The 12,402-nt window shown below is 40.3% G+C and overlaps 1 protein-coding gene across 1 annotated transcript in view; it reads left to right on the plus strand.

Annotated features, from left to right (window-relative positions):
* The first annotated feature begins 945 nt into the window (after positions 1-945).
* LOC149141988 (glucose-6-phosphate 1-dehydrogenase, chloroplastic-like) overlaps positions 946-12,402 on the plus strand; it is an 82,384-nt gene continuing 70,927 nt past the window's right edge. The window contains exons 1-4 of the mRNA XM_089446984.1: positions 946-1,638; positions 1,767-1,987; positions 2,447-2,541; positions 2,740-2,854. Coding sequence (XP_089303110.1) covers positions 1,419-1,638; positions 1,767-1,987; positions 2,447-2,541; positions 2,740-2,854 — 651 coding nt within the window. The 5' untranslated portion in view covers positions 946-1,418. The remainder of the gene's footprint in view (positions 1,639-1,766; positions 1,988-2,446; positions 2,542-2,739; positions 2,855-12,402) is intronic.

Raw genomic sequence — 12,402 nt, forward strand, 5'->3', positions numbered from 1 at the left:
TAAGATACAAGATATTTTTAAAAAAATTAGATATGCTTTGAAAATCCCTAAAAAATTGGTGGGCATTCGACCAGCATATACTGAGCATATTCCCTTGAAAATTAATTAGGCCATTAAAAAAAAATTTCAATAGATCCTCATCTACCTTAAATTGGAATAAAAAACCTTCACCTAAACATTTAATTACTTAAATAATATATTATAAAATAAAAATAAATAAATCTAACATTAATTTACTACCAAGAAATCGAAATGGAAGTTGAAAGTCTATATCGCATTAATTTAATATACTATAAATTTGAAAGGTCAAGCTCATTGTAGATAAAATAAAATTTTATTGCATTGTATATTTTATATATGTTTATACCTGTAATATTTCCCAAGACCAGACCAACTCTTATGCATGAAAATAATCAGAATTTCCTTTCACATGGGAAAATAAAAAACACCTTAATTTAATTGAAGGTTTAGATAGCTAAACGCTATTTATGATTGTTGGGAACCTAAACACTATTTATGATTGTTTGGAACCTAAACACATGCTTACAAAAAAGGAGAATCTTTTTAGGAGAGTATAACGACAAAATGGAGAATCATCACCACAAAATTCAAAAAGAGGGAGAAGCCATTGCCAAATTGAAAATGCCTGTGATTATAGTCGAAGGTTGGATGGTGGTAGTTGACATCATACTTACTACAATTGTGTATACATACCATCATACAAAACAAATATGTATTTTAATACAATTGAAATACGAGAATATAATCCAAACCAATATGATTGTCATACAATTCAACCAATCCGATAAAATGTGCTCAACCATATGTTGATTATATATATATATATCCAACTACAATTACATATATTCAGTGTATATATAAATAGAACTTATAAGGGCCAAATACTTGCTCAAAGGTTTCACAGTTGGTCTCCGGGGATGGAAATGCTAAAGGACATTTGATTCCTGCAAGTGGAGCACATCTCTTGGTAAGCATGGCGTCACGGATAGACACCCACACAAAAATCATGAAAGAGAGAAGACTTAAATAACTAAGTATACACGTATATGAGAGGAAAGCCCAATTTTAGTTGAGGGAAAAACCTGACTCCTCCATCTGTATTTGCACTATCCTTGCCTTTGAGGAATCGAAAGGCCAAAGCCCCAGCCAAGTAACCTCTTGACTTTAACCAAATCAACAATCCCACGCCAACACCTATATTGCAGGCTTTCGTGTCATCTATATAGTTAATAAATATCACATGGAAGACAGGACTTTGAGATTTAAAGAGCGATATTTACAATGGTGTGATAGCCCTTTTTCCCCACGCCATATATAAAGTGCTCATTCGTTCTTTCCTACCTGCTCTTCTTTTCTGTGCTTGTCTGTCTCCGGAGTTGAATTTTTGTTGTGGGCTCATGGAGACAACCATAGCGAGATGCTGGGCAAATCCTCCATGCCCACAAACATCACTATACAGCTATTCCCATGCCCATGGATTGACATATAGCAATAACAGAGGTGTGTCCAAATATTTTTCTACCAGATTTCTGAGGTCCTTGGATGCAAATAAGCTCAGCTGTGCAAATTCCGCCTCAAATGGGTGGCGCCTCAGAGCTGTGTTGACGCAGCAGGATGGTAATTTCTATTGTTTGAACTTCAATAATGCCCCTTCTGTTTGGGCCTCTGCTCTTTTTTCCAGGATGTCACACATACGACCACGCCATAGGTTGTTTGAATGATTTAGAGACTGTGATATGGTGCAGGTGTGGTTTCTGCTGCAGCCCCCCAAACGACAGAGAAAGCGAAGGAATCTGGGTTTCCCCTTAGACTTACAGAGGGTGTTGTTGACGGGTCTGCCACCTCCCCCAGGGAAGGGATAGAGTCCACTGTTAGCATCACGGTTGTTGGAGCCTCGGGTGACCTTGCCAAAAAGAAAATCTTCCCTGCACTCTTTGCTCTCTATTATGAAGACTGCCTGCCCAAGGTATGGAAACTTGTCATGATTTTAATTAATTCATTTATCGTTTTTTTGGGTTGGGATGTGCGTCCTTTAGACTCAAGTGCAGCATTGCAACTGCCCCGAAGAGGTCAACCACCACAACTAACCATACTTGCACCTGGGGCTAACTGCTTCTTCGTGTCTCCTGGGGAATTGAACCTTGGTGGGTTGCCTGACATGCCACCATCTTCATGAAAAAACCATGATCTCATTGGCTGTTTTATACATTTAATAAAAGCACTTCGAATATTGCACACTGTTGTAAAATAGATTCATCTTCTGTGAAATTTCAGTAGTCTAGTCAACACCACTTCAATAATAAGGATAATGCTTTTGATTACCAGAAAAGTTAGGACGAGAACCATTGGATTAGGAAGAGTAGCCTTCTCCTTCAATAGTTGCTTGCACTTGCTAATCACATGCCCTGTATTTGTGCTGTGGCAGCATTTTACCATATTTGGTTATGCCCGGAGTAAGATGACTGATGCAGAATTACGCAAGATGATCAGTGGTAAACTGACTTGCAGGATTGATAAGAGGTAAATAGATAAAGATAACACAGAATTTCTAGAATTCTTCATTTAATTCTGAGCTTATGGTGGTTTCCTCCTCGAGTAGAAGTAAAATCCAATTGTGCAGGTTTGAACTAGACATTTATTTTACAGGCAATTAACTGTTGAGGAAATTACTGGTTTATTGAATTGTAAATGCTAGTGACATGTTGCCCTGCTGACCAGGGCAAATTGTGAAGACAAAATGGATCAGTTTTTACAGCGCTGCTTTTACCATTCAGGTCAATACAACTCGGAGGACAACTTCAAAGAGCTAGACAAAAAATTGAAGGAACATGAGGTAGCAAATCATGCCAAATATGTTTTGAGAAGTTCTTAATCTTAATTTCCTAATTGTCTCCTTACTTTGACTTGCTTTTCTCTTTGGAGAGCAATATCCCAAATTACATGTTTTGCTTTCTGAGGTCAGAGTCTCGGGCTCTTTGATGTGATTGTTAATCTTGATAGACTCATTAATATATCATATATTCTTTATTCTTCACCTTTTCTCTCCCATGAATATGTGAGTTTAGGTTGCAAGTTGGTTGCTTTCTTCAGGGAAAACATAACTTGGATACAAGTGTGGATACAACTTGGATATAAATCAGTAAAAAAAGAACTCTGCCCATTGGAAAATAATTGCGCATAAATATTCATAAACACCGCTAGATCAAAAAGTGATTATTGAAATGAGAACCCTGTGTCAAGGCTGTCAAAAGGGGATGAAAGAGAACCAATAGCTTCAATAGACAGAACTATGACTATAGGGTAAGATCTATTGTTGGGATAGTTTTGCTCAAACACAATGGAAGACATATCCAAATGTGGAGGCAGATCCATATAGTCAGGCCCAGGAAGGAGGCTTACAGGAAACAACATGAATGAATTGTAGAGACTAAAGAGAGATTTGGGACTCTGAAGGAAACAAGTAAAACAGAAACATGAGCAATTTGATATGCTTTTCTTCTATAAAACAACTAGAGCTGGATTGATGTACATTGTGCACAAGAATTTTTCTATCTGTGCTTAAGAAGGGGGATTGGAAAGTGTTTACAAGGAGCAGGAACCTAATAGGAACACACTGGGAGATTAGTTAATGAGAACAATCAATTGTTAAGGGTGCAGACCAACAGTGGGGGGGAACATGTTGATGTATCATATATGTGGCACATGGATGGGAAGAGAGATCAAGCACCACTTCCATATAATTAATAGAGGAGAAATCAATTTAATGTTCAAAAACCTGGGATAATAATGCACACAGAATTGCATTGGTCAGTCTACAGTCAACACAAGGAGGTGTAGACCTTGTAGAAATAGAAAACATCAAAGAATTAATAGTATCCGGCTTCTTACTTCGCAGATAAAAAGGAGGCAATCAGTATTCCAGGGTTGCAACACCCAAAGGAGTTGATTGGCACTCTAATGCACCAAAGGTAGTCAGGTTACTTGAAGGGCATAAATTTAGTCGCTCAATATGACATTCTTGATTATGTTTACTTAAGCTAGCAGAGGACAGCGTGGTTACTTATTTTGCTAACAATAACGGATGGTTAACTGTTCAAATTTTGTCATCTATTGGATGACAGTATGGAGGGGATTTTTGTGGATTGATTGGATTGCTTGCAAACAATTAGTTTCTTCCAAGGATTATTGTCTAAGAATTGAATTCTTAATGATTAAAACATAGAAAGCTATTGGATTGCTTGCAAACAGTTAGTTTCTTCCATGGATTCTTCTCCAAGAATTGAATTCTTAATGATTAAAACTTAGAAAGTTGATTTGCTTGCATACATAGCTACATCATATTGTCAAATTTCAGTGAAGAGGGAAGTTCACGTATCTATACCTTAACCCTAAGATAACCAAATTATCTTAGCAATCAGCTGAACTTCAGCAAACATGTTCAGCAAAATTGTTAGCTTACGGAATGATCTTGACAAGTGTTTTTTAGTTTTTAAGTAACTATGCTGAGCCTAGGCTGGGGCCAGCCCATCTATTGGATGGAAGAATGATCTACCCACAATGGGATGCTATCACCAGAATTGTGCAAAGCTCGGTTGAGCTTGGACGCCCCTTAGCATTGTTTAATTCCCTTGAAAGTGGCTTTCATCCTCAACCCCTCCCCATGAAGTTTGAACCTGAGAGCTGGTGGGGACTAAACCCCACTCAAACCAACTGGTCTACACCTCATGGGTATGACTTTGACAAGTGTTAACTCTCTATTTAGGGCGATGGAGGGAATCATCAGTGAACACAACAATTTAGCCAAGGGTTATGGAACTTGGTATGGAAGCACAGGGAGGCTTGTGTTATGATTCAAATTTGAATTGTGCTCTTAGAATTGAAATCTGAAATCTCGAGCTATATCAGAAAATTGAAATCTTAACAAATGGAAAATCTGGAACTACTAGGGAACTAACAGCAGTGAAATCCTCGTCTGATTAAGAGTCTAATGACACAGAGTTGAACAATAGGAACAACAGTACCACAAATTTCTGACAAAATGCTTTGAACTGAACAAGATTGAAGAACAGAAGTAAATTCTAGCAGAAAAACGTTTCTATCTGAATATCATATAAACCAGAAAATAAGTATAGTGGATAAATTTTTTCCTGAGAAAGTATGGATGCCAACTCAGGCCAAATCCAAGGTGGTATTGATGCTAGTCTTAGCCCCAAATAGTCCCTTCCAGACTACTGCCAATAACACATTTCATTAAAAGACCCATAATCTAATGCGCCAAAACCATTTTATATCTAGTGATTCCACTAAAACTTCTTTGCCTTTTTGTGTGGGATAACTAGATTTTACATAAAGCTCTGTTGTTAAATTTGGACAACTAGGTCCAAACTCCATGTTCTGATGCTCAGATTAAGAGGCTAATATTTTTGTTGGATTCCTCTTTCTGAGAGGTGTAAAATCCATATAAAAATAATCTTAATCCGATGAGCAGAACTTATATTTTGAATTTATTATTCTTAATAAATTATATGTGCAAAGGTCAGCCAGTTTTGTAATGTAGGCTCACATGCCCAACAAATGTGTCACACACCCTCATTGATGGATATATATATACAGGAAAAGTTGGAGAGAATTTGAACACAAAAACAACTCACATCTTCCTCTCTCATCCTAAAAGTACGAGCTACCTGGAGGACGAATTTCAGCCACACGTGGGAAGGACGAAGAGGATTTTTCTGCTGCTAGGGTTTCGCAGAAGTTTGACCAGCGTTGACTTTGGTCAACGCTTGGTCCAAACAAGCTGAAAACTTGTGGGAGGTTCGATTTTTTAAGGCCATACTACCTGGCACAAAAATCGAGGTCAAAGGGTTGACCGTTTTGCTGCTGCGTTGACTTTTAGCTTGCTGCCCCTGCGTTGACTTTTCAGGACAGCGTTGACTTTTGTAGAACTGACTTGGGTTGACTCATCTACTGGTTGGAGGGTTGTTGTGACACATGCTGGGCTGGCTGACCAAAGGAGACTTTGCTGGTTGAAGCATCCTGTTGACCGCCGAAACAAACACATACATTTTTCTTGTTTCTGATTTGTCTTCTGTAAGATCTGCTTATATGTTCTATCTGCATTTTGCTTATCTACTTGTATGATTGCTGTGAGAAAAGTGAAATTGCTCTTAGCATAGAACATCTACAAAACTTTACATGGTATCAGAGCTGAGGTGAAGACAAACTCTATCTATAGCAATCATCATCGAAGGAAATGGATTCCTCTAAGCTTGAATTCAGGGAGAATGACAAGCTGACTGGAAGTGATGACTTCCATGCCTGGAAGATGTTATTAGATCTCAAATTAGAAGATCATGATCTCCTAGATCATGTGACAGGGAAGATTCAAGAACCTCCATCAAATGCCTCTGCTGTTGTTAAACACAAGTATAAGAAGGGAGAAATCAGAGCAAAACTGCTGATCAGGGAATCCATAAATAAGAGTCTGGTTGCCTACATATCTGAACTAGGCACATCCAAGGAGATGTATGACAAACTGATACTTATGTTCCGAGTAAACAATGTGAACCAAGTGCTATTCCTCAAGAACAAGTTGAAGAATATGAAGAAGGGCCGAGACGAGTCTATTCAAACTTTCTTTATGAAGTTGACCGAAACTAGGAACAATCTGCTAGCTATTGGGGAGACAATAACTGATCGTGAGATGGTTCTCACCGCACTTGGAGGACTTCCATATGAATGGCAAGTATTCACAACTACCATTCTCAACAATAATACCATCCCTAACTTTGATGAGCTTCTGTCTAGATGTATGCAAGAAGAAACAAGGATGAAGGAATTTGATAATGAAAGAAATGCTGCCTATGTTGCTCATTCCCGAAAGAAGAACTCTGGTGGTTCCAAGGACAAAGGAAGGACTTAGACTCAAAAGAAGAAGGGTAAATGTTTCACCTGCCATAGGACTGGACACTATGCTAGAGAATGCCCCTTCCAGAAGAATTCTCCCGATAGTGACGACAACAACAATAACCGAAGGAATGGGAATCAAAGAAATGACAAATCCAAAGGAAAGAGGAAGGCTCACTTTGAAGGAAACCATCCACCTTCTAAAAGGACCAGAAATACCAGGTATGAGGAGTCTAATGTTGTTGATAAAAGAAATGAGTATATTCTAATATCTGCTCTCTCAGCTGCATCTCCGCCCGACACTATGGATGTCTGGCTAATCGATAGTGGTGCCTCAAGACACATCACCGGATTCAAGGAAGCACTTTCTGACATGGTTGAAAGGGATACTAATCTAGAAATTACCCTTGGGGATAATGCCACTTATCCTGTGAAAGGAACCGGGACTGTGACCCTCCACTTGTCTCAAGGACAAGTCCTCCATCTACAAGATGTACTCTATGTACCCAAATTGAAGAAGAACCTTGTGTCTGTATCTGCCATGGAAGACAAAGGATTCAATGTAACTTTCTCTGATGGAAAGGTACTCATGTGGAAGAAGAGCTTCAAGGAAGCTATCTCAATTGGTTTTAGAGTTGGTACACTCTACCAGGTTGGAGGGAGTCCGTTGGGAGCTATGACTTGTGATACTATCCGTCAAACCGAACTATGGCACCGAAGATTTGGACACCTTCATTACAAGGCTCTTCCCGAAGCAAGGAAGGTGGTGACAGGGATGCCTGATTTTGGAAATAATCATAAAGGTGTATGTAAGGGCTGTGCTGAAGGAAAACATACAAGGGGACCTTTCCCCTCAAGTGTCACAAAGACATCTGAGATATTGCAACTGGTCCATTCTGATCTTTCCGGTATGTTGCCTGTAACATCCCTGGGGGGATGTTCTTACTATATGACATTTACTGATGACTTCTCTCGCAAAACTTGGATATACTTCTTGAAGAAGAAGGATGAGGCTTTCATGTGGTTCCGTACCTTCAAAGCCTTGGTGGAAAATATGACCGGAAAGAAGATCAAGATTTTGAGGACTGACAATGGCACTGAATATGAGTCAAATGAGTTCAAAGACTTTTGCAGAGAAGCTGGCATTAAGAGGGAGACTACCACTGCATATACTCCTGAGCAGAATGGTGTTGCTGAACGCAAGAATAGGACTATTGTGGAAGCTGCCCGTGCCATGCTATGTGACCAGGGTCTTCCAAAGTTTCTGTGGGGAGAAGCTGCAAATACTGCTGTGTACATTCAAAATCGATGCCCTCATTCCGCTTTGGACTCCAAAACTCCTGAAGAGGTTTTCTCTGGTAAGAAACCTGATGTCTCACATTTTAGAATTTTTGGATGTCCTGTCTATTTTCATGTGCCGAAAGAAAAGAGAAGTAAGCTGGACGCTACTGGGAAGAAAGGAATGTTTGTGGGCTACAGTGAGACTTCTAAGGCATATAGAGTCTATGTACCTGGTCAAAGGGAAGTAGAGATAAGCCATGATGTCACTTTTGACGAAGATGCTTCCCTGAAGAAAGTAGTAGATCTTCCTAGATCTAAAGAAAACCATGAAGAAAGACCTGGAAATCTGGAAGAACCCCAGGATGAGACTATGCCTGATGTTGAAGAACCAATGGACCCTATTGATCCTTCCCCTTCTCTAGGAAAGAGGCCATCATGGCTCAGGGTCACCCTCGAAGACGCTGAGGGTCATGCTGCCCCAAGGGGAACATTCCGAGAAAGCAAGAAGCCGTGTAGATACCAAGGGTATCTAGCTGCCATGAGTACTATTATACAATCTGAACCTAGATCTTTTGAAGAAGCCATCAAGCATCAAGTCTGGAAGGATGCTATGCATGAAGAATATGAGGCTATTATGAAGAATGATGTCTGGGATGTGGTCCCGAGACCGAAGGACAAATCTGTTGTCACCGCTAAATGGCTCTACAAGATTAAACATGGATCTGATGGGAGTGCTGAAAAGTTTAAGGCAAGATTTGTTGCCCGTGGCTTCTCTCAAAAGGAAGGAATTGACTATGACGATATATTTGCACCTGTGGCTCGATATACCACCATCCGATCCATCATAGCCCTTGCTGCTACGCAAGGATGGAGTCTTCATCAGATGGATGTCAAGACTGCTTTTCTGCATGGTGCAATAAAGGAAGAGGTGTATGTAGAACAACCTCTGGGATTTGAAGTTCAAGATCGAGACACTTATGTTTGCAGGTTGAAGAAAGCCCTCTATGGGTTAAAGCAAGCACCCAGAGCTTGGTATGAGAGGATGGATAGTTACTTGATGAAGCTGGGCTTCACTCGAAGCAATGCTGATCCAAACCTTTACTTTAATTTTGAGGAAGGAAAGCCTCTCATTCTAGTGCTGTATGTGGACGACCTCTTCCTGACAGGTGATGACCCTCTCATTCATCAATGTAAGAGGGAGCTTGCTGCTGAGTTCGAGATGAAAGACCTAGGACTGATGCACTATTTCCTAGGCCTGGAGGTCTGGCAGAGACCTGGAGAGATTTTCCTTTCTCAAGGAAAGTATATTGTGAAGCTTCTGGAAAGATTTGGGATGGTGGACTGTAAGTCCGTGTCGACACCAATGGAACTCAACTTTAAGAAGTTGAGTGGCAGCGCTGCAGGGCCTATCTTGGCCAATCCTACTGAGTATCGTCAACTCATAGGAGCTTTGATGTTCTTAGTGAACACCCGTCCGGACATATGTTTTGCAGTGAATACTTTGAGTCAACAGATGGTTGAGCCTCATCATTTTCACTGGGTTGGTGCCAAGAATCTTTTGAGATATCTTCGGGGCACGATAAACCATGGGCTGAGATACACTGCCGGGAGTGTGATACTCCGGGGATATACTGATGCCGATTGGGCTGGCAGTGTGGTGGATCGTAAGAGCACATCTGGATGCTGTTACAATCTTGGCTCTGCTTCGATCTCATGGATGAGCAGGAAGCAGAAGTCGGTGGCTTTGAGCACCGCGGAGGCCGAATACATTGCTGCTAGTATGGCCTGTTGTGAAGCAGTTTGGTTGAGGAAGCTCTTTAGTGAGCTGTTCCAACATGTGCTAGATACCACTGTAATACTCTGTGATAATCAGAGTGGGATTCGTATGACTGAGAATCTTGTGTTCCACGACCGATCCAAGCATATTGATATCAGGTACCACTTTATCCGGGATATGGTACAGCGAGGCGCCGTAAGGCTCAATCATATAGGAACTGATGAGTAGGTCGCGGATATTCTCACTAAGCCCCTGGGGAAGGTCAAGTTCCTAACCTTCCGTGAGTCTTGGTGTCGTGGAAAGACCCTATGATGTGGGTCCTGTTGGACAATGAGCTCTGGGAGCTCTGGGGGGCTTTGGGGATAGCTTCTCGGAGCTATAAGCACTCATAATGCTTCTGCCCCACCCTTGTGATTATTGAGCTGGTTCGCCACTCATTTAATCTGTGCCCCGTATGCATCCTACCCATTGAGTTCAGGGCTCATGGGAAGTACCTCTCATTTGGCCAATGAGGTGTGGAAAAGCTAGAGACTATTAGCAAAGACTGATGGACGCATCAGAGATTGCCGTACTCTCTATCTAGGATGGCATGGTCCAACCACTTGATCTGGGATCAAGATTTGTGAGGTCTGGGACCTCTGGACTGATTATGTTAGTCGGGGAATGATGTCTTTGTGACTGACCCACTTCTGTTCTGAAATAAAGAAGTCAGCAAAGCAAGTTTCGACGGGATGACTCACGATGTTAATTGCACTAATAGATGGAGTTCTCCCTAGTTGAGAGGGAGTGTTAAATTTGGACAACTAGGTCCAAACTCCATGTTCTGATGCTCAGATTAAGAGGCTAATATTTTTGTTGGATTCCTCTTTCTGAGAGGTGTAAAATCCATATAAAAATAGTCTTAATCCGATGAGCAGAACTTATATTTTGAATTTATTATTCTTAATAAATTATATGTGCAAAGGTCAGCCAGTTTTGTAATGTAGGCTCACATGCCCAACAGATGTGTCACACACCCTCATTGATGGATATATATATACAGGAAAAGTTGGAGAGAATTTGAACACAAAAACAACTCACATCTTCCTCTTTCATCCTAAAAGTACGAGCTCCCTGGAGGACGAATTTCAGCCACACGTGGGAAGGACGAAGAGGATTTTTCTGCTGCTAGGGTTTCGCAGAGAAGTTTGACCAGCGTTGACTTTGGTCAACGCTTGGTCCAAACAAGCTGAAAACTTGTGGGAGGTTCGATTTTTTAAGGCCATACTACCTGGCACAAAAATCGAGGTCAAAGGGTTGACCGTTTTGCTGCTGCGTTGACTTTTAGCTTGCTGCCCCTGCGTTGACTTTTCAGGACAGCGTTGACTTTTGTAGAACTGACTTGGGTTGACTCATCTACTGGTTGGAGGGTTGTTGTGACACATGCTGGGCTGGCTGACCAAAGGAGACTTTGCTGGTTGAAGCATCCTGTTGACCGCCGAAACAAACACATACATTTTTCTTGTTTCTGATTTGTCTTCTGTAAGATCTGCTTATATGTTCTATCTGCATTTTGCTTATCTACTTGTATGATTGCTGTGAGAAAAGTGAAATTGCTCTTAGCATAGAACATCTACAAAACTTTACATCTGTTAACTAACAGAAAAGTACAATTAACTGACATAAATTTTATCTTTAATATGAAGTGTGTTAACTAACAAAAATAAATAAATGAACCCCATAAAATTCAAATGACCTACACAAAGTAACAATTGCTAATGACTTAAGCAGTCATCTCTAAACATTGTAGCAACACCCTGCCACACATTTGAATTGCTTTTCCCCAAAGCAATTATGGTGTTGGACATTGCAATATTTCAGGTCCTTCCCATATAACATTCTTGTTGAGAAGTATAGCTTGGATAGGGACTTCCGTATAGGTTTAAACTTTAGTGTGAATGTATTGGGAGTAGTATGAGATATTTTGAAAAGTAACTCTATTTTGTAATTTACTCTAGGAAAAGTGAAAAGTCTTATATTTAGCTGTTCGGTTTAATCAAGTGTACATCTCATCAAGAGATTAGGGTTTTGGTGGAGTAGGGTTTCAGCTAAAAGTATAAATACATATCAATATAGAGAGTTCAGACACAGTTTTTTCAGGATAGGGATAGCAATTAGTTGAGCAGAGCTGAAGAACAGGAGAGGAGCCAGAGCGGCCATCTGTACAGCTGTATGTAGCCGTAGAGCAAAAATGTACATACAGAGCTGCATAACAGGCTGTACAGTCATCTACTTGTAGGCTGTTCTGTTTGAGTCTTCGTGCAGATCTGTTTTTGAGGTAATTTTGATAATTACGCAACTGCTGTTTCAGTAGCTTGTAAAGGTTTCCTTATAAGCTTTGAATAAGGAATGGAAAGTTGATTTTGAAGGAAAAGTTA

This window comes from Pinus tabuliformis, chromosome X (genome assembly GCF_031772625.1).
Source record: "Pinus tabuliformis cultivar Carrire ecotype Pingquan chromosome X, CPIR1, whole genome shotgun sequence".
In the NCBI taxonomy this organism is placed as follows: Eukaryota; Viridiplantae; Streptophyta; class Pinopsida; order Pinales; family Pinaceae; genus Pinus; species Pinus tabuliformis.